At 36.2% G+C, this 24,130-nt stretch overlaps 1 protein-coding gene across 4 annotated transcripts in view; it reads left to right on the forward strand.

Annotated features, from left to right (window-relative positions):
* Positions 1 to 24,130, forward strand: part of ephb2b (eph receptor B2b) — a 130,539-nt gene that overhangs the window by 48,170 nt on the left and 58,239 nt on the right. For all 4 annotated transcript variants that reach the window (XM_015039810.1, XM_015039813.1, XM_015039812.1 and 1 more), the window contains exon 3: positions 11,810 to 12,494. In XM_015039810.1, the coding sequence (XP_014895296.1) occupies positions 11,810 to 12,494 (685 nt within the window). The remainder of the gene's footprint in view (positions 1 to 11,809; positions 12,495 to 24,130) is intronic.

The raw sequence follows: 24,130 nt of genomic DNA on the forward strand, positions 1-24,130 counted from the left end.
CCTAATATCAAAAAAAAAAAAAAAAAGTGAAAATAACCCCCTTCCCATATGGGAAAAAAAACCGGGGAAAAAAAAAAAAAAAAAAAAAAAAAAAAGATTACGAAATACTTCCAATGTTGAGTTTAGTGTAAAGCTGTTTTACCTAAATGGAATGATTTAAGACTGTTAATTACAAAGGATCAAGAATAACATTTTCATTGAGTTTTAATTAGCCAAAATGGCCACAATGGAGACAACTGGTTCAAATTCTAAAACAAATTTAGACCTACGGAAAATGTTATTCTACATCATCAACAAAGCAAATATAGTCAAAAAAGAACAACTCTGAAAGTAAAGTGAACACAAATGGCTATTCAGAGGGCCAGAGGGGAAAGCCATTTTTTTTAACAAAGTGTGAGGTGATTCACTCTTTACTAATTGTGTATATGTAGTTAATGTGTAAATTGGCTCAGTCCCCCATGAATACGTATCCTCTGTTGGTAGGCTGTGTTTTGGTTTCCCACTTTGAGGTCAAAAGATTAATCAGTGTCCCAGCATGGCTTCAGTGTGAGCTAGACTTTTGTTCTTTCAAAAAAAAAAAAAAGAAAAGAGAAGAAATATAAACTTGTAGATTTTTGACAAGGAAGTTTCTTGCCTTATTTAGATTCACACATAACATCCATGTATTTGAATATGCATAACTCCCTGTGGTTTTTTAGTCATAAAAAGTAGTTCAAGGTGAATAAGGAACATGGAGACTAATAAACTTCCAGACTGGAAGTAATGTGTTATATGGGCCTTATTACTGTGTGATGCACGGTATTTCCAAATGGTTTGCCAGAGCAGTGGTTGCTCCTAGCCACATGCAAGCCAGGCCTACTTAAAGCAGCCAAAACCAGCGTCTCTCTACCCTTCACTTTTTACCTTACCACAAGATTTAGACCTCTTAGACTAAGCCCAAAAAAGAAAAAAAAAGCACAGCAGACTTTTTTCCTGGGGCATTTCAAAATCCTCTGCTGATTTTATTCAATTTCTTAGTTCTCTGTGGTTTATTGATGAGTTACAATGGGTCTTTTTCTGCAACGCAAAAAAGGCCATCGGCAGTTTAATCATACATTTTTAAAGTTGTTTGTCTTTTCTTTTTCTTGTTGAAGGCACAATGTAGGAAGCTGACACCTTCCTAATTTTTACAGTGAATAGCAAAGTACAGATTTCTTCTTGTCTTGCTAAATCTTGCTCAAATGTGCTCACAGGGATATTAGCAACACCTCAGACACAATTTACATCACATCCTTTCTTCACATATGAAAAATGTTACATAAAGCAAAGCATTCACTCAGTATGTTTACATAGCCAGCTTGCCAAAGTGGAAATTCTAAAGTTTTCTTTTCAAACTTTTTGCCACCAAAAAAAACACAAAAAAACTCAGTAAATCAGTTTTCATAACACCAACATACTGAGGGACGACACAATACTTTTGTACTACTGTTCAGATAAGTGAAAAACAAACAAAACGTAACATTTTTATTCATTTGTTTCAAATTCTGCATTTGGAATTTAAATTGTTTGAAGTTTCAACCTACTTTGACCTCAAATTCCAGTTGCTGCTTTGCATAAAAACAGCTTATTTACATATTTTATGAATTTTGTCTACAGTTTTTCACACACACAGTACTACGCAAAGAACTTGAAGTGTCTCGAAGTACAAATAAATTACAGTATTCTTCACTTGTAATTAAAAATTCTTCCCCTGAATTCTCTGCATATCTATAAGAATATAAAAGTGATTTTCAAACCTGTAACGGGAAGATAGTTAAACTTTGTTTGATGTCATTCCCAGACTCAGGTTTTAGTTACAGGGGAACACAGAACACAAATGGCTACAAGCACTTTTCTCCAGTTAACTTTCACAGGGTTATTGCCCCTCTGATCCTTTTTTTATTCTTTTCTTTCTTCAGTGAATGAATGTTTTGACAGTATGATATGTTACGCATTTGCAAAGAAAACTTGACTCAGCCCTCTAAACTGTGTTTTTTTTTTTCTTTTCCAATTTTTATCTCAGCAACTGGCATGTAGCTATTTAAAAACAATTACTTCTTTACCCCACTGTTGACTGAAGCCTTTGCCTCAAGCTTGTTGGACGAAGTAATGAGTTTTAGGCACATTCTTAATGTCCCGTATTTATTTTTGTTCTCTCTCCTGGAAAAGCCTGGCATAGTTAGTATCACATCCAGGGTAATTTCTTGCTGTGGATGTAGGAAGAACTTTAAAGAAATAATGCTATATGTATAGAAGACTTTTTAGATAAGATAATTAGAAATGTTGTAAATATTTTATTTATTGCATGCAATAAAAAAAAAAAAAAAACACATATGTCAATATATTGACAAAACTGGCTCCAGCCCAAGAGACTGTGGACTCTCCGAAATCTGTACCTTTTGATCAGATTTATCTTGTACTATGAATTTTCTCCACTGTACTTTTATTTTGAGACATTTCTGATAATGCAAACATCATAAACAAGTCATCTTTTATACTCTTGTCATTTATCAGTTCTATAACAAGATATTTTTTAATGTTTACTACAATAGTATTTGTGTTAAATTGTCTCCTCGCTAGTAATAAAGAGTCCAAGTATCATCAGTGGTACTTACGCTACAGTTTGAGAAGCATGGACTGAAGTCCTTAATGATCATCTCTGTTCTAGTTTGGTGTTCTGTCAAAATGTTTGACTAACTTGAATGTTCTAGTCACACATTTAGTTTACTGAAAATCTTTTACAGTATCTGACTGCTTTTACATTTGCTCTCATGTTATTTATTTTCCCTTTGGGATTAGTAAAGTATGTTTTGATTTGGATTAGATATTTGTTGATTTTTATGCCAAATAATCTTAGGTCTTAGAAAGACTTCCGTATACCGCTGTTGGAGCCCAATGAAATTCTAAGTCCCTAATCCCCAGGATTTATTCAGGTATAGATTGGTCTTATCAGTGTAGACGCTGAAGTTTTTATATTCATTTGTCCAAGCTTGTTAAGAGGCCCCTCTACTGAAGGGTGAAAAATGAGAGTGTTGGAGATAGCTTATCGCTTTGGGCCCAAGGCAACAGGTGTAGAAACATGGCCAGCCCTCCTCCTCAATTTAACAGCAAGAGGTGCCTAACAGAACCTATTGTCTTACACTTATACTGCAGTGCTTGGCTTCATGGGCTTAGCTGGTAGATCAGTAACGTCAAGCAATGCATGAAACCAGCATGTGGCTTTCACGACTCTGCATATACTCAGTATATTCTCTAACTTTACAAGAGATATGTTCCATCCCAGTGGAAAATTAAACAAGTGGTCAGATATATTATATAACTGCCTTTTAAGGAAATGTTTATTGTACAGGATATATGAATACACCGTATCAAATCAATTTAAATATCTATAAATTTGTTCCAAAGGGTTAGGATTTTTTAAATCAAATTTCATGCCCCTTCTGGTATTTAATCGTGGTGTTCCTCAACATGAACATATACAACAACATGAACATCTGACACCCCAAGGGCCAAAATCTGCAATGCTTTGACTTAGACATTATCCTGTCACAAAACATTTGAACCCACATGTTAAACTCCAGTCCTTGAGTTCTGGTGTCCCACAACCTGTAGCTGTATCTCTGTGTCGGCACACCTGAACCACATAATTTCACACCCCTACTTCAAACCATGACTGAGGTGCATTCTGAACATTTTTTCTATAAAAAGTTTGAGGTTGATTGGTGGGTTGAGGTCAACTTCCTACTGGCTAACTGGACTTCGCTTGTTGAGGTTGTGATGTACTCATCATATTTCACTTGCATGGCGAGTTGGTTATAAGATTAAGAGATCGCCCTAAATGTTTAGGGCCATATATCCACTACATGAAGTTCAAACTAATGCCTACTGTTTTGTTCCAGGCTGGTCATGTTGGCTTCTTTCTTGATAGTTCACATTTTTGAAGACCTATTTAGTTTATAAAAGACCAGAGGCAGCTTATAGAGGGATTTGCCTTTGTAGCTACATCACTGAACAGGTTTTTTTTTTTATTTAATTTTTTTATGAAAACGCAAGTATGACGCTAATTTTTCCTGCTAAGTAAAATGAGGGTAAATTAGTCTTTGTGTAAATTAAAAAGCAAGATTTAAGTATGTAATTTTTTACTTAAAGAACTATTTAACAGACAGCTTCCATTCAATATAGTCATGATTATTCATGCATCCAAAGTAGCATTGCTAAATGCAGTGGAACCTCTAACTACACATTTAATTGTTTTCACCAAAGCAATTTGCATAATGAAAGACTGTATGTTCTCTTAAAATATAAAGCATAGCAAATCACTATATTAAAATAATTATTTTAGATGAGAACCCTCCTGAGTGAAGTCATCATGCTAGGGAAGCATTAATGACACATCATAAGGCTTGCAACAAAGATGAAATTGGTTCATCGACACTTGTTTTTGCCTGCACAAGTTGTCACAAAAATTTGCCATAACAATGACTTTTTCTAGAGTTATTCTGTGAGAGAAAACTGTTATTTTTTTGTTGTTTTTTTTTGCATAATGCTGGAAACAGAAGCTTTGCACACGTTGCACACACCTTCTTAAATGCCTCCAGAAGTGAACATGCCTTCACTGCCATGGCTTCTTTGCAGACATCGTAGTGGTGACAGAAAGGGAAAGAAAATGCAGCACGGGAGACACACCACATGTGAAGCATACAGAAGAAGGTTTCCAAAGGAAATCAGCAGTCTAGCTTATGGCTTACCACAGCAATCCTGCACATTTGTGTACAGAGGAAAATTTACATTCTGGACATTTTTGTGTCATCTGCATTCATAAGAATTATCTTTCAAATGCATTCATAGTTAGAGGGTCAACTGCACTAAATTCCAGGTTTGTAAGAGGTGACTAAATGTTAATAACTTTTGTTGCTGTATGGTAGTCATCTTTCCCTGCATTTTTTTTTTTTGATGTTTGTTTCTTTCCTTTTTGTTTCACACTCCAGTGGACCAAGGCAGATGCCAAATGCTGTCGGGTTGGTCCTTTTTGTTTGAAAGGAGTTATTTTTCTCTTGTGGAAATTGAATTAAAGTCAAGACTTGATGCAATCTGTTAGCTGCTTTTTCTGGACAATTTCTCCCACAAATTGGTGCTTTATAATTCTGAAATAACACAGTCTAAATCTACTGGACTGGACGACAATTCAATTTGAATTTGCATCTGCTTACCTTTTCTGTGCAGTGTCCTGGAATGACTTTTTCTGGTGATTTGGTGCTATTTAAAAACCTTATTTGAACTGAGTGATCATCTGTCGCTGGTACACTGACTGCAGCTTGAACAAGACTTACTGAATATCTACTATATGACTATGTGAACTGATATATAGCCGGCTAGCAGTGCAGGGTTAAGTGGTCAATGTTTTTCTTACAGCTGACAACTGCAGCCATTTAGAAATAGACTTATGGCCCCAGGGAGCACACACAACTACTGTGGAGGGGAAATCGAGGTCCACTGCATAGACTGAGAACATAATAAGGCAGTGTGTGTGGGTTAGGTTATCGTTATGGATGTGTTTTAATGTGGTGCGGTACGAGGATGCAATACATCTAGTGTCACTTAGGGACACATGACACAGCAGGCCTTTTGCAGGAATGGGATGTGGACTGCATGCTTAAAAAATGTTTGCTAAGGACATCTGTCTTGATTCATCAGAACTATTCTCTATTGCCTTCTGGTTGTGTACAAATAATTGTGGATAATTCAAGCAAGCCATCAAGACTTCTTTCTAATATAGCCTCTCTTATGTCTTGAGAGTAATTGGAAACTGGATAGCTGGAGACCACTAATTTGATGTGATTAACAATTAAACTCTGTGAAATTAGTTTTTTAGAATGATTCAAGAGCACATGCAAATATGATCCACATGTAAGCATTGTGAAAGGGAAGAAAAAGATGGAACCTTTCTTCTTGCTTCATGTGTTGTACATTAGTAGTGGACAATGTAAGTTGAGGCAGGCTACAGCAGACAGTTCTACTTAAGCCTTGGAGTGGGTAAGTCTCTCCTCTCTGTGAGGCCCACTTTCCTTCAGGATTTGGCTCCCATGGCCTCGTTCGTAGTAATTGAATGCAGACAGTGGGTGTCATTTGTCCACTGTCCCTCTAGGGAAGGTACTCTTGCTCTGACAGATTTCCCACAACTGCAAACAGGGTGAATGTGCCCCGAGAGTTTTCCATTGGGTTTCTCTCTCTGCTTTTGAGTGAATAATTTATTTACTTTTGTCAGTGATTGAGCGGCGATATGAAATGTGGCTCTGTATCATGAGGCTTGGTCAAGTTAATTCAAACACTGTAGTGACAAGATGTGATAAATACAAGGTTTATGTTGTGTGAAAACAATGAAAACATTAAATGTTTGATTGTTCTGACAGTGTATGCATTCCACTGCTTGACTGATGTGTTGGTTTTTTTCCTAAAAAATATTTTTGGTTATTGAATTTACTGTTATAGAACTAGAAAATAGGATTTTTAAGTGCTTCGCATAGCATTGAATTCATGATATGGCAAAGAATAGCCCTTTAGAGTTTGTTCACTGGGAAGAAATACAAGTATTTATCACAAATCTGACTGGCTGTTGAAGACAGTGTCCATGAAGAATTAATTTGTGGCCTACGTGATGCAGCCAACAAACTTCCTGACCGTCTGCATGTTGGTTGTTACTGTCTTCCAGATGTGCAAGAAAAGGGAAATTCTCAACAACTTAATGGCATTGCTTTCTGCATGAAATCTTTTCAAGGGCATTTGTAATGCCACCAGACAGAGTTTTCTGCTTCTGTTTTGTGTTCAGACCATCCTTGAAAGGCGATATCAGCGTTACACAATTTGTGGGGTTTGGCGTTGTTTTCATGTAGTTTTCAGTTGCCTTTGTGGCGGTGTTAATTCCATGAAGGTTAACACAAATTCCTGATACGTACAGTTTGCCCTTGAACTGAGCATTAAATTTTTATGTCTTTTCTCATTTGGAAGAATTTTGTAGAAGCAAACAAGATTTACAGAAAAAGAGTGCAAATAAATCTTGTGATATTTAAACATCAGGATATTTCTTGTCAATCAATGTGTCTTGAGAAGTGCTAAACAGTTCTGATTTATACAATTTTACCTGATTAACCATCAGGAAAGTTCAGTATCAGTCTGAAGTAGTTAGGGACAGCCTGTAGGGCGAGTTGAACCAAAAAGATGTTCAAAAACTCAGTAATAGTATCAACATTTTCAGTCACGCTACTAAAGACTAACATTAACCGAGGTAGAGCCTGTCCAAATTCTGAGAATATGAATAGACATGAATATTTATGAAAGCAAGAGAGAAGTTTTGGCTTTCTTTGGGCATTAGCTGTGTGTTCAAAATTATTGGACAACACATACTGTGCAAACTCATTATGCAGCTGAATGGAAAATATTATGTTTTATGGTTTTCATGTTAAAGTGAATATTTAACATGAAACATAAATATCTCAAATAATAAAAGAAAACATATTTCTGGGAACTTGAGGTAGGTTGCAGTTTTGAAATATGAAAACAGTGGAGAAGAATTGGTTTCTGGTAGCTTCATGTTTGTTTTTCTGAGCACATTTTTTAACACTTTTCTGTGATCCTATTGACATTGTAAAAGCACATGTGATTGTATAGGGATCATGGGAAAATTCTCACTCTCTTAATTGCTATGCACACAATGTATGAATGACTCAGCATTCAAGTTACCTTAATTCTGTTTGTGAAAACATAAAAAAAAAATATATATATATATATATATATATATATATATATATATATATATATATATATATATATATATATATATATATATATATATATATTTGAATTCTTTCACATTATGGCCACCTTTGAATGAGACAGATATGGAAACTCCAATTTATGGACTGTTCAAACTAGAATGAGTTATTTTAAAATTATTACAGATTCTTTAAAGCACCTAAAGCTCATTTTAATCGAACTAGTACTTATACTCATTTTACAAATGTACTGATTCTTACTGTCTCCAAAAATACCACTCAACATGCAGGTTCAACCCCTATGAAATATAGATTAGCAGTAAGGCCCACAATCTTCTGCATGAAGGATGAAGAGTACTTTTAAATATTTAATTACATATGTTTGTTTGCTGTCTTGCATATCATGTGTTTATTTGAATTGTTGGTTGTGTATGTCCGTGTTTTGCTAGTCAAGACTCAGTGCAGAATATTCTACTAGAAACAAAATACAAACCATTCCAATCAGACATTCTTTGACTTGTGGCCCTTAAGGAAATCTTAAAATATTGATGCATGCTGCATTTCCAACTTTAATCTTAATACTGCTAAATAAAAACACATGTCTATATTAAGATGTTGTTAATTCAGTCCCCTGTCTTCAAGCTCTGAACAGAGGTAGCTGGTTATAAATTGGGAATTTTTTAGGCAACTATGATTCAAATTTGAAACATGCTTAACCTGAAGATTTGGTAATTACTAAAAGCCAGACTAAATCTCTTATATAAGAGTGTTGTTATTATTTTACCTATTTTGCATTTAGAACAATGTATTTCTTAAAACTTATGCTGTAGATGTAATTCCAGACTACACAATCCTCTTAGCTTTACCAATGAAAGACTGATGTTATCATTCACTCATATAGTTGTACTTTCTCCTGGAGTTCATCAAGTGATATTGATTCTGAACCGCAATCATAGTGAGCATCACTGAACTGCAGCATTTTATGCAACTGTAAATGAAAGCAGCTCTACATACAGTGCTGTAGTCCCTGTAAGTCTCTACAATTCCCATTTTCTATCCAACCATCTTAATCAATATTACACTGAGAGTCCTTTACTCTACTGATCGATCATGTCTCTATATCGCTGATGTGAAGAAAAATTGATTGCTGGTCCTTGAGCATACATGTGAGTGAACCTGTAAATAGCTTTGTTAATAATGCATACATTGCAATGACAGTCCTATTTTTGGTATGTATTTTTCAAGCGTCTTGATGGTCCATCCGACATTTGTTAAATTGGTATATTTTTCCAAATCTAAAATCGTATATTAGAATTAATTTTGTATGCTTGTAATAATACACAAGGAAGTATTGTGTATATGAATGAATGAATATACTTTATTAATCCCCAGAGGGATTACGTCTAAGTATTGGACTTAATTTTTGTGAACCATGCAGTCCAGGAATGTTGGACTCAGATCATCGACAAGAGCAATTAACGCACAAAACAGGATGCTTTTGTCTAGAGTTAGTCGTGCATTCTGTTTCACACCATTTAGTTTTCATCACAAAAGTGTGATTCTTTGTTCAGTAACGCATGTGCAGCATGAAAACTCATTTCCTTCTTAATAGACTTGATGAAGTAGTTATATATTTTTTTTTTAAAAAAAGACGTTGCGTATTGACCTTGTAAAAATTTCCCAGTGATCTTGATCAACAAACAAAATTTTTCATTTACATCTTATCCACATAAGAAAGCTCAGGGACATAAAATCACCTTGGCAAATATAACAGGATTTCCGTACAATAATAACCTTGTGTTTTCATGTCTATCATTATCTGAGGCAACCTCTTTCCATCTAGCTAATCTATCTTGACATCCAACACCATTGTTACCTCCACCTGCTGCAGTTAAAACACATGACCACCCTTTTAGAGCCCTCTTGATTAGAGCCAGGGTAAAAAAAGCTGTGAAAATGAAGACGTTTCTTCTAATTTCACACTCTGTGCTTGATCGTTAGGCTCTTATTATGCCCCATTTGCTTCCCTCCACTAGCTGTGATGAAAGGAGGGCAAAAAGGCCATGACAGGACAAAAGGAGGCCCTTCATCAAAACACATTTTGTTTGGGGTCTCTTTTTTTTTTTTTTTTTAACTCAACCCTTCCCCCCACATTACTGCCAACACTTTTTTTCTAGAGTTTCCCCTCTCCTGCATCCCTCATTAGTAGCCACCCCCACCTGTCTTCACATTCATTTTATTAAACTGCGATTGTTCAACGCTCTGTGCTCATCAGAACAGCCTGTCTGCTCCCATTTAATTGGCCCACAGCTTCCCCACTGCTCTTCAACAAGTAGGAAGGTCAATGGCTGCTTATGACCTGTGAGGATGATGTCTGTCAGTAGTGGGCAAAAGACTGTCTTACCCTTAAACCCCAGCATTCTAAACTGGCAAAATAAACATGCAACCATGCCTTTGTCCTCAACGCCGCAGTGATGACCCTTAGGGAGACAGCTGTTTTTAAACAAATGTGAAAATTCAAATTGTTTTGCTCAGCAGTTTTTCTACCTTCTTTCAATGGGTTCATAGTGTATATTGTGTATGTCATGTATGTTTTAAAGAAAGGCAACTTTAAAAATTATTAATATTTTGCCTTTTTTTAAGTTAAACTTTCCAGGTAAAAAGACTTAAATTTGGGGAAAAAAAAGAAAAAAAACACAACTTTATTTTCTATTGTTGCATTAGATATCTGTGTTTAGCCTGGCTGTTATAAAGGTCTAGGTCAAACCAAGCATCACGGTAGCCATAATTAAGAGGGACATGGGATTTAAGAACTAAAGCTGTTCTAATTAGTCAAAGTGTTTGATAGAATGCGCGTTTGTAACAAGAGGGGTGACTTTCTTCTCCCAGCCCGTCAAAATCTGTCAAAGTCCTCACTAAGTGGGGACTAATTTGAGAAATTATATCAGCTGTGAAGTGAAGAGTGAAGGGGGGAGAGAAAGTAGAGTCTGCAGTGCAGATGCAAAGTTGTTCAGTGGATGAGAACAGATTTTTTTTTTTCTTTTCACTTGGCCGAAATGCTTAGGTAGAGGTCGTGACCTGCACTGGTGGTTGGACAGTGCAGCGTTTAAAGCTGTTCTGATCCATGGCCAAGGCAGAGGTTTCATCTGAAGAGGATAGTCAAAGTGTGAAATCAAAATGACAAGGCGTATATTCAAGAGAATGTTCTTTATTCTCTCCATGATATTCTTTATTCTCTTGAATGAAGAATATTCTCTTGAATATTCTTTACAAGTAAAGAATATGAGTAAAGAATATTCTCTGGAATACTCTTTGCAAGTGCATCAATATGGGAAAGTTCTTTAGAATAGCATTGAACAGCTCCATTCAGTTCTAAAAGAAAAACTCATACGACATAAATTATGATTTATCATCTGTGTTGTATTTAAGCAATTTATAAAAGTTTCCTGATTGTGGCTTGCAGGAATTTGCAACATTGCATGACACTGATAAAGAATTTGTAAGGAAAAAAAAAAAAAAAAAAAATATATATATATATATATATATATATATAAACATGGCTTACTCCACCACTTACTGCAATATTGTATGCACTCAGTTCTGATTGGAAATTTTAGATCAAAAAAGCTGCTTCTCACTTAATCTTTTAAAAGTATCAAATGCATCCTTGCAGATTGAGTTTTCAGAGGACTTTTATTTGTCATCGCCATGTAATCAATTTGATCATAATATTACTGTAAGCTGATTAGTGGCAGTAATCAACTTTATTACAAAGTCTCCATGAAAACATACTTGCTAATCACTAGAGAAATTGCATTACCGGTACTGTAAGACAGTTTACATTAATAAGAAACATGCAACCCAGCCAGTGCTTTAATACTCAATTAAACTTAATTAAATTAATCAGAATAACAGTTTCCCTCAATTGCAGAGCACTATTTGTCTTCCTCAAGTTTAGTGTTTCAGCCCAACTTAACCACAAGAAAAATATTTATCTGCTGTTTTTCTGTGCCCTTCCACAGTGGGAGGAGGTGAGCGGCTACGATGAACACATGAACACCATCAGGACGTACCAGGTCTGTAATGTCTTCGACAGCAATCAGAACAACTGGGTACGGACAAAATACATCAGACGTCGTGGTGCACAGCGGATCCACGTGGAGATGAAATTCTCTGTTAGGGACTGCAGTAGCATCCCGAATGTCCCAGGCTCCTGTAAAGAAACGTTTAATCTATATTACTATGAATCAGATTCTGACACAGCCACCAGAACATCCCCGGCATGGATGGAAAATCCCTGGATCAAGGTTGACACCATTGCAGCAGATGAGAGCTTCTCCCAGGTGGACCTTGGAGGAAGAGTGATGAAGATTAATACGGAGGTGCGAAGCTTTGGCCCCGTGTCGAAAAACGGCTTTTACTTGGCCTTTCAGGACTACGGCGGCTGCATGTCACTCATCGCAGTCCGGGTCTTCTACAGAAAGTGTCCTCGAATCATCACTAATGGGGCACTGTTCCAGGAGACTCTGTCTGGAGCAGAGAGCACCTCGCTGGTGGCTGCAAGGGGTGTTTGTATCCCTAACGCAGAAGAGGTGGATGTTCCCATAAAGCTTTACTGCAATGGTGATGGAGAATGGATGGTACCCATTGGGCGCTGTATGTGCAAAGCCGGGAATGAGGCTGTGGAAAATGGAACCGTTTGTAGAGGTATGTGGTGGCTTTTTTATGTTAGCAACCTTTTAAGTCCAACAAATCACTGTGATTTTCCACTATAATGGAGTGATCCCACCGGACAAGGATTTTATTTATGCAATGACTATGTGTGGTAGTTCAATATACACTATTGAAAATGTATTTTCAGTAAAATACAATAGTGTTATAAGGTCGTTAAAAAAAAAAAAAAAAAAAAATGATGAAAGGTATACATTTTATGCAGAGTTTAACTGAAGCCATCATCACATTTCCATAACGGGTACATTGATCTCCTATTTATTTTTGAATATAAGTGTTCTGGAATATGACGTATTTTGATTATTCTTAAAGGTTTTGTGGGAATAATGCTTCCTGACCATGACAAAATTAGATAACTGATTGGGAGTTTTTTCATATGAAGTGAGCAGTTAAAATTATCACTTTTTAATGTGTAATTAAAGAATAATTTTAACATTATCCAAACTACATATATATAATTTTTTTATATTTAATATTTCTTTCAAAATAATAAAATTACCCATTTTCTGCTTTGTTTTTCACCAATATGTCCCTTCTCATCAACAAAACAGACATAAAAAAAGACATTTAATTTGTCAAAATGCTGGTGAAGTGCCTCTACTTATTTAACAGGACAATAAGTAGAGTTTTTTTTCAAAACTGGCCACATTTCTGTAAATTGGAATCTCTCAAAGGAGAATTGATCAAGCTTTTCAAAACATCGATGCACCCAACATTTACCTGCACCCTGCCCTATCCGTAGTCTGGCAGGTGGTATTTGGCCATTGTTGTTAGAGGTCTTGATCACTCGACGCAGCACGACATGCATAGCTTGCAGACTGGAGTCATGCTGATCCATCCAAGAACCTCAAACCACCCACCTGTGCTTCTGATCGGTTTATTCCTGCCTCTCATATGTGAGTCTGTAATTACAGCACTTCCCCGGAGTCTGTATGCTGGGAGGGAAATGGGATGGGTGCAGCCTTACAAACACTGCTGGGCAAGCTCAATGACTACTAATAAGGGCCGACACAAGCATCTTCTTATGGAACATAGGCCAGCAAGAAGCATTTAAAAATAGCTAGAAAGTGCATGAAGCATTCATAATGTTTTTTTTAAAATATATATTTATATATATGAAATTCATTGTGAATGTGGTGAATTTAAAGATAGAGATTTCCACTTTCCTTTCATCTTTCAAAGTTGGCCATGCAAGTTTATTTGTATAGCACCATTTTAAAACAAGGGTATTTAAAATAGCTTATAAAGAAACATAAAGAGAAATGAATACAGTTATATTAAAAACAAGAAATACATTAAGAAAATAACACCAAAACACACATTGAATAAAAGTCACCCAAGAATGGAGCTGTGAGGAATTCATCTATTTGTTCAGATTTGCAAATTGCAAATGGTACAAAGTAATTCTGTCCTGCCAAATAAGATCTTAACTAATCTAGTACAGTACTGGATAATCCCACCTACTTTTCCAGTCCGTCAATTACTGGTCTACGATCATCTGTGTTAAACTCAACACTAAGATCCAATAATGACACAGTGGTATTAGATTTATTGCTGATATATATTTATTTATTTTTTGTTGTTGATTCAGTTTTAAGTGTTGTAATATGACTAGAAATCGGATTACTTTCTGATCCACTGACTTCTCTTTACCACCAAAGTAAGGGTAATTGATTGGCCAAAAAGCGAGTGGTGATTGGAGGATATAATTAAATTGGAATACATAAGAGATGAGGTCACTTCATGCTCACACAATTTGACTGTATTATGGTCTACAAAAACATAAAACAAAAAAGAAATGAACAATTTCTAATTACAAGAAATAAGTACTTGAAAATAGAATTTCATCATTATTGCCCATTTTGAACATTTAATGTAGTAACTGAATATGAAAGCTTTAAATAGGAACATACAATCTCTAATGTGAAATGTGATGCAGGACATTGTTTTTTTACACCATGCAAATAGTTATAAATCTCAGGATAAATGATTGTGAAGTTTATTGAAAGAAAATACAACACAGTAACACTGATATTATTCTGGTGGTTTCGCCATTGTTAGAAACCTCTTTTTGATGGAAGGCATAGCTTGTCTGCTCTCCAGTCAGCTTCCTAAAGACAGAAAACTGATATCAGCTTTTGGAGCTGTGGTCAACCACTGCCTTTCAGCTGCAAGAGGTTGGATAATAAATTGATCTGTGAAAGATGTGCCTTGCCTGCCAATATTATGGGGTAATGAATTGATTTATGAGAAGTGCCATCAAAGGGTTTGTAAGATATCCTCTTTCATTATGGAATTAGGCTGCCCCACCAACTCACAGAGGAATCAAGACTCAGACACTGTTTTGTACAACAAACGCTCTCTTCCAACATCTTTACAACTAAACATGTAATTACGCATGTAACAATTAAACCGCTGGCAGGGATACTGACAAATAATTATGCTGTCAAGAAATCTGTCAAAATATTGACAACATAAGGTGGTGCTTACAGCAAATTGCAAAGGTATTTTTCTCTGCAATTGTCTTACAAGTGAGATTAAGTTTCCTCTCTAAGAACTGCAGTGAATGCAAGGAACCATGCAAAGGCCTTTCAGCAGAGACAGTCCTAAAAAGACAGATCTAATTTCCCCTCAGAGTCTTGAGGAGATGGTTCACCACAGTGTCACATCAGGTTTTCTTTGCCCTCGCCGGTTTCTCCAGATTGAAAAGCATTCCCCTCATTGGGGCACAACGAGAGCCATGTTCATGGGTGGAATTGCAAACTCCCTTAACAATGCCCATGTGTGTCTTTCAATGTAATCTGATCATCTAACCCCATACTATTGTGAGTTCAAGGGTCTCAACTGTGGGAGTGTGCCTCATGTTATTGAGCAATAAAAGTTTGGAAGCAGATAAACTGTCACAGAGATAACAATTTGATTCATTTCTTGGTTGCATGTGTTGGTGTGAGAGGCTGTGGGGAAAGCGTAGTGACCAATATGCTGTTGTTTGCTTAGCTTTCTAAGATGTAGCTGAGGGGAGCTAAAGATAAATTTGCATAGCTCATATTGCGAGGGCGGCGTAGAGAGGTGAACATGACTTTAAAGGTAGAGATTATCAGATTAACTTTTGTCAAATTGAGACAGATGTTTTGACATATTTGCACCCACACTGATTGCACATAACATTATCACCACTGACAGGTGAAATGTAAAAACTACAATGTTTTTCTTCCTCATGGTACCTGTCAGTAGGTGTAATATGTGTGGTTTATTCACATGATTTTTTTTTTTTTTTTTACCCCAAAGCTGATGTGTATTAAGCAGGAAACAGAAATAAATTTAAGGATTTCTATAAGTCTGACAATGGCATCTCCAATGACATCGGCCCTTCTGTAGTTTTGAAGGCACAGCTTTTGGTCAGTGTCTATCCATTCATCCATTGCAATGTTCTGGTGGTAAAACTAAGTATTTCTCATGCGAATGTTACTTTGAACATACACACAGAACACACCTTTTCACAGAAAATTATTTCATGATAGCTATGGCTTCTTTGAGTAAGACAATGTTCTCTAACATAAAGAAAAATTGGCTAACAAAGATTTGGAGCAGCACAACAACCACTTTGAGTTGTTGACTTTCCCTCTAAATTCCTCAGAACTCAATTCAATCTAGCATCTGCAGAATGTGCTGCACAAGCAAGTCAAATTCATGCACGTTCAACTCTGCAACTGACTTAAAGAATCTGCAGCTAACATTTTGGAGGTTGAGACAAAATCACACCTCCAGAGGTTAGAATGTTGGTCATTTAGCTTCCTGTCATGTTGTGTCTGCAGTCTTGTTATTAACTGGTTTTGATAACTTATCCCAACTAATTTTATACATTATACTCATTGTCAAATGTAGGAAAGGTGGTTGACCTGCTCCGAAAAATATCTACCAGCATAGTTATTGTTAGTCAGTTTTCATAAATGAGAAATATGGTAATGTTTTAGATAATAATTTAATTAAATTATTCACATGATGTGAATCATTTTGAGCATTTAATGTCTTAATCCATTAAAATAAAGGACTCCAGAAAAAAAAAAAAATAAGAGGATTCACCAATTTCAGCCCAAAGTATGGTAAATGGATTGTTCACAGAACTAGTAGGAAACAACACAATTTGTTGGTACAAAATGGTGATGCGATTTGGTGAATTGATTAATTGATCTGGAGCCATTTACTGCAGTCAAAAGGAATTAAAATTGACTTCATGACTTTACATATTCATGTCAACTTATGCTTTCAGTCATATTTTGACCCAATACCCTTTTGTCTTTTATTTTTGTTTGGACAAATTCCTATCTTCATAATTATAAATGTTGCATAATGAACATTTTCAAGTAAATTAAATAATTGTGTGAAATGTTACTTGGCTATCTTTATGTCACATGGATGATAACTATCTGAAGGTGAATTCGGAACATGACAAGAGACCTTAAATGTCTCTGGGACATACATGTGGAAATTATCACCTGATCTACAATCTGAGTTTAATGTATATTGTACATTGACCCTATTTTAAATAAATACATTGTAAAAAGTAAATTGTCTCCTGGTGAGGATGGCATCAGTTCTAACAAGTATTGTCAAGTAAGGTCCCTGTTGCAACAAAGCAATTGGGTAAAGAGAAAAGTCTTAAATTCTCGAATCAAGAGTGGCCGTAGATGAGACGAGTTAGGGGGATCTAGTGCATAGGAAGGAGCAGTGCAGACATGATTACATGAGAAAGAAGAGGGAGGAGGGAGCAGGCAAAAGCAGGAAATGAATCCCCATAACATACTGTCAGAATCCCAATTATTGCAGCTTCCTGGTCTGGAGAGAGTTTAGGGCTGGAAATCAGTGTAGCACAGACAAATTCACGCCACTGCTTTTATTTCCCCTGCCACTCCTGTCTTTAATGGCAACACTAATTTACTAACAGTGCAAGTGGGGAACAACCCCACTGATGTCTGCCTTTCATGCTGGAATAAGACACAAAGAAAACCCAAACAAACACACCCCTACCAGGCTGTTCATTGCATTGTGTATTGTGTAAGCAGATAAAAAAAGATTTGCATTGAGGTTCAGTAACAGCGAGACCAAAGCAGCAACAGAGGAGAAAAAGGCTATAATGTAAACACTTTTTAAACACCGTAAGCGTCCAGACAACATTATAAGTAAGAGTCACACTTACTCTTGTTGATAGATGGCTTGCTCAACTGCTGTTGGAAGAGTCACAGTTAAGCGTAAGGAATACAAATTAGAGCCTGAGCAGATATTCATTACGGCAACATTTGCTTGTTAAATGGCAGCACAACTAACACGACTTATTAGCTGCATCATAGGCAACATCTTTTGATTTCCATTACTAATCTTTTCATTTAGCTCTAGTGATGTGATGTGTATTCGATACAGACTTTGGCCTGTAAGCAATGTAGGAAGTAAGCTCAAAGAGGTGTCAGTTTGTTCATAAAGCTGTCAGGGAGAAATCGAGAGTTATTAATAAATTTTGTAAAGATCTCTTGCTAACTTGTATAGACTCTATTTCATTCTCTGGAGCAAAATATCTGAAAACATCCTCCACCAAATAAGCAAATGTAACCAATGGCAAATTATTATTCACAATGAAAACCACTCAACCCTATATCTGTAAACTGACTTCTATGTTTCATCTTAGTATTTCAGTTGAAAATGGGGGAGCATATTTGGAAAATTACATTACTACACCAATCCTAGCACCTTCATCACCAACTTCCAAAACCCAGCCATCTCACCACCTACTAAGAATGCACAGGAGGGTGCAAATAAAATTTAGCTGGCTAGTTTAACCTCTAACCTGTCACCCACAAAAAGCTTACATGCTCATCAATGGTTCCATGAAGAAATCTATCATTATGATAGTTAAGGGATTCTCCGAAAACGGGAAACAAAACCATAACTTTGCTCCTGTTCTTTAAAAAATGTTGAAGCAGATGCTCCACTTTTTAAAATCCACAAGATTCTATTTTATAACACAACTTATCATGCAGTGATTGAAATGTTTTTATTTTTTTTTCCACTGTGCTGTGTTCACTTCTCTGATCTGTTTTAAGACTTATGTTGCCTGAGTTAAAGACACACCGGTGAACAAGTCTTTGCATGGTTCAGCAGGAGTCCACTTTCTGCAGAAGGTTTTTAGTTCTGTATATGTCTTTTGCTCACATGAATATTAATTTAAAGTTGAACGGCCTCACAAGATTGATTGGCCTACTGTAAATTGACTGCATAAAGCATACTGATACATATACTTTCCATTCTATTTTTCACAGCACATCAATCATCCGTCGAAGTGATAATGTGTCCTGCGATTTCTTTGAATCTTGCCGAACTCGGAGATCGTGGCCTTTAAGCCTGTAAACGTTTTCCAGATGTTTCTGCACATGTTAGGCTCTGCTCCACATGCCCCTCTGTCACATTCCTCATTATCCAACACCATCTTTTGCATCTCAGATTCAGTCTGTTTGACCTCATATAATCCCTGTGCCTTCCTCCACATTACTGGTCATTGCATTTGGTGAGGAATCTTCCTGTGGGTCTGGTTCTTTGTTGTAACACCTATAAACATCTTAGTCGTAACCCAATAGACAGCAGTCAGATGTCTGGTGTGTATCCACAAAAGCATAGCAGTTTGACAATTCTGAGAACTTATGATTTTTAGAATGATAAATCTGCCTTGAGCAGGTTGTCCTGGAATATAGAAGTATACAGGATACATATCCTTCTGCACCGGCCTCCAATTTCTCACCAGGGACAAGGCCAGGGATTTTTCACAATATCTCTGTGTACTCTTTTCGATGCCATAGCTCATTCTAGAGGAATCTTTCTTAGCTAAGAAAGGCTGATGACTCAAGCATCTGCCTAGATAAAAAAATGGAAAACAATCAGACAGACTGTTAAAGACAGGAATCCCTTCTGGGGATCAGTGACCTTGTTTTTTTTTTTTTTTAAAGTCAGTCAGCACTTGGAAAATTATGATATCTTTTGTTGTGTGCTTTTGGCTTAGATTAGAGTCATAAAACTGAGAACAGAGAAAAACGATACCCTTGACTGAAATGAGTTCAGAGTGTTGTGTGCTGAGACACTGACTCCCCTAAAACCAAATGTACAATTCAATACAATTTTGACCTTAACTAATGTAAGCTTTTAACTGTGCTTTGGTAAGTTCCATACAATATAGCACGGAAAATAAAACCACATTTAATAGGAAGTAAAATTTGTTAAATTTGTTTTCTTTTCTTTGACTGACCTCTCTTTTTTTGAATTGAAATTGAAAATTGTGTATTGTTTTACATTTGTCTTTATATTAAGTCTATTGACCTTGACAAATATCTCTATCACTCTTTTGTAAAAAAAATAAATAAATAAAATAAAATAAATGTCTCATTTTTCTTTCATTGTTAAAAATCTGGCAGCTTTACTGGGAAGTATTGCCAAGGAAGTTGTATTCCAACTATATTTTTTTGTATTTTTCACACTGTTTTTGTCTTTTTAATGCATAGAAGAAGAGTACCTGTTGGCTGTTGTGCTTATAGGTCTCAGCACTGCCCTCTATCAATGAGACATGGTACTTCCTGCCTCTCCCTATGCATTTTCACTTCTCATGTATGGCTGATCAAAAACACTAAATATGTTAGTCACATTCTTTAAATGTATTAGACTGTAGAACATCATCAAAACATGTGTAACTAAACAAGTATAATAGTTGTAATAGTCTTATAATGGGAGACGGTAATGGTTAGACGCCAGCTGCCTGATTGGCTCACTATTTGTGACACAGCACCACCAGAGGTGAGGCACTGCACTGCACCGGCCTCAAAAGGAAATGCGCAAGTGATTTTGACCATAGAAAATATAATATTACCAATCAACTAATTTTTTGAAAAGTATTTAAATTAATTTTCTCTGATCATTTTTAGCATCTGTTTTACTTACGATAAACCTATTTCAATCGTCAAGGTTACTGTTGAGGCGACCCCACCTGTCTCTCCTGACTACACGCCATTGAATTCAAATATGCTCCTTGATCACTCCATAACAAACTAAAAATGAAAAGCAATACTTTGATTCATACATGTTCAGTCTTCTTCATAATACCATACATATATCTGTCTACCTGCAGCTAAAATCCCTAACGTCACTGAGAAATAGCAAGAACAGATTTTAGATATAAGCATGACAAAAACATCTGTTATTTATCTGGTTTCTGTTTAGTTACCTTCACATATTTTCTGCGTTCCCCATGAGATGCAATGTGATAACAGCATTTTATATAACCACTACCTATTGTGGTTGGAGGTTCACATGAAGTCAGTTCAGAGCTACAACAGGTTCTAAAATAAGTAATACAACCCACAGACAAACATGTCTTCCTGGTGAGCTACAGGTGATTAAATATTAAACAGTTTCATTGCTGAAGCCAAGAAAAAGGAGACAGATATTAGAGTACAAACAGCATGGGGGAAGAAAGAGCAGAGTGTTGGGGGTGGGGATTCTTAGCCAGGGACACAGAAAGAGCAGCAGACTCTTTCTCTTCCTCTCCACTGCCTTCTACCCAACTGCCCGACAGCATGTCAGCAGATAAACGGGGAAGATCATCCGTATCTTTGCCAAAGCATCACGAATATCAACACTTTAAACATTCTCACACCAGGTTATTAAGCTCCTGCTGTTTTGACTGCATAAGACAGATTATTTGACCATCTGCAATATGTCCACTATTTTCTGATATAGCTCCTTTCAAAACACTTTTAGACTAAAAATAAGGGGGCTTTCTTTAGTTCTTGAGGCTAAAACATTTTTTCACCATATTTGGAGAGACAAGCCGCCTTCTTCTCTACATACAAATAATAGTTATTTTTCCATGTAACTTACAGAGAAATTTGAAGTGAACTTTAAAAATGTTGCAGGGCAGACTAAATTATAACTTGGACAGGGCTGGGAAAAGTAATAGTTGTCAGACAGAGGTAACTAAGGAAGAGTTCAGAAATCAATATTTGTCAGAATAATCATGAGGTTTTCAATGGGGTGCAGACATATATATATGTGTGTGTGTGTGTGTGTGTGTGTGTGTGTGTGTGTGTGTGTGTGTAATTCACATCAGATGTCTGCAACAGCTTGGTACCAACTACTTAAAGATGTATGTAAGCTTTTATTGTGAATCTTGGGTTTTGTCATTATCAATCTAATATTAAGCTATAACGGTTTGTTTTGTGCATTTAATTTTCTTGGCAATCAAAGTTATTTTCTTTTGGCCTGCAGTTCTCAAAGACAAATAAAAACTCTGATTTAAATTAACAACCGACTCTGCTGCAGGAGGCCAAATAGGAAGAACCAATAAACTGAGAGCACCCTTGGATTCAAGGGCAATATCTCTGTTGACCTCAGTGAATCCCTGTGAGCTGACAGAGTCCACACAAGGTTGCTGCAGCCAGCGGGGCCTCTGCTGTGTTTGAGCAAAGTCAACAACCAACTCAAGCAGTTTATATTTGTATTTATTTTATTTTGGGATTTAATTCTGTGCTGTTTAGAAATCCATGGGCTAATGTCATCACCAAGCACTGGGCTGATGTAGCTGAGTTTTCTGTCATCAACCTTGCTGGGAGGTTTCTGAGGAGTGTTTGAGTTTGAAATTGAACACATGCCTTTAAGGCCACATCCGTATAAGCAAAGTTCTCCTCTTGCACCAACTTCGTGGACCTTGTTCTGTTTTTTTCTCTTAGCCACTGCTCATGCTTTCCTGACTTGTGGGATTATTCAGGTGAAGAATATTTTATTGCTTAAATCAGTCATTATTCTTAGTGCCTTGCAAAAGCCAACCCATTGAACATTTTCACATTTAGCCACATCACAACCACAAACTATAATGGTTTTACTGGAATTTTATGCAGCACTGCAAAGTACCACATAATTGTTTGAAAGAAAAAAAATACATGTTTTTTGGAAGCAAAAACAATTTTTTGAAACAATTCTTACAGTTGCAAGCTTGTTTTCTCTACCAGTTTTGTATATCAAAAGTTTTGAAACTATTTCCAAGTAAAATAGCTTATTTCCAATTGGTCAGAACAGCAAGTCTACTGGCCCATGCATTGAATTTCTGAACTTAAACTTAGATTTTAAAGCACAAAACATACTTTGATGTAAATCATTTGAGTACAATTCTGGCTGTACGTTTAGGATTGCTGTCATCCTGAAATCTGAATGTCTGTACTAATCTCAAGCAGCCTCTTTCGTTATTACTCCATTTATATGCCCATAAACTTCAACTAGTTTCCTTCTTTCTTGTTTAAGGAAAACTAAACGAGAAACAGATCCTAAAAGTAAACATTATAGCATTAACATAAAGTTGACCTCTAATAGCCAAGTAGTCTATTCGTCTATTTTAGGAACAGTTTTGAGAATTAATATGTTGTATTAATGTCAAATAATTTAAATTTGCCACTTTTGAAATACCAGCTCTAATGATGGAGTTGATGGTAAATTAAGCGAATAACGGAATATTGTTGGTGTTTGGTGGCATGAAGTCATAAACAAAATAATGAGCTCTCAATATGTGGCTGTTGCTGCCTCTTCACCACGTGGTTCACGTCCTGTTTTTTCAAGAGCCTGTCTGTTTTCCATTTCAGATATCACACTCTCATTGTAATAACTGGTTTGGCTTTTTTTTAAATCACGGTGCTCAATTAAGTCTGTAATTGTGCAGGATGAGCATACTTGATGCTGCACAGAAAACAATCTTGGCCTGGTTTAACAGTTGAAGCCTCATCCGGGGGGGAGGGGGGTGTTTCATTGCTGCAGGGGACAGATCAGTTTTTTAAATGGACTACTTACAGAAATTTCTAGATGTTAAAACTTTTTTTACGTCCCCTTGGGCAGCAACTAAGCAAATAAATTACTCCGTATAATGAGCTGTTTCGCTCTCCTGTGGTACTTTTAAGCTCTGGGCACAAAAGGTGCTGTTGGACACAGCTTTTTTGCATCTTTAAAGTCTTGTAAGAAACTGGGTTCATCCAAAGGGTACAGACTTTTTTTTTTCAACCCATGCCATGGAAGATGAAAGGGATTGTACAAGCTGCCAGGCTTATCCTTATCTTGTCAGTGAAAATATTCTTACCAGCTCATTATACGCATCAGTAGCATGTGGGTTAGAATAATCTCTCCATATCCCATCTTTCCTCATTCTTCTTTGACACCTTTAGGTATTTAGAGTTTTATTTTTACTTTCTTTTCCACAGCTTGTTTAAAGGATTATCTGTTTATACAAAGGTTTAAAAAGAGGAAAGTGGTGAAAGTGTCATCAGTAATCTTATAAAAAGACTGATCTGGTTTGCTTTGTCTTTTTCAAAGTATTTATTTTTGAAAGCTCTAGGATTGTATGAATCATCGTCTTCGGTCCCCATTATGTATATAATTAGATAAAAATGTATTGTTTTTTTTTATGTTACATCATGCTAAATTTTAATCCTATTTTTCTTCAATATCCCAAGATCCCAGGGCAATTTGCAGTGTAAAATTTCTATTATATATTAATGTACTTATTTATTATAATATATACAGAAAATTTAACATGCCTC

Source organism: Poecilia latipinna, unplaced genomic scaffold (assembly GCF_001443285.1).
Source record: "Poecilia latipinna isolate Pla-1442-1.1 unplaced genomic scaffold, P_latipinna-1.0 Scaffold487, whole genome shotgun sequence".
Lineage (NCBI taxonomy): Eukaryota > Metazoa > Chordata > Actinopteri > Cyprinodontiformes > Poeciliidae > Poecilia > Poecilia latipinna.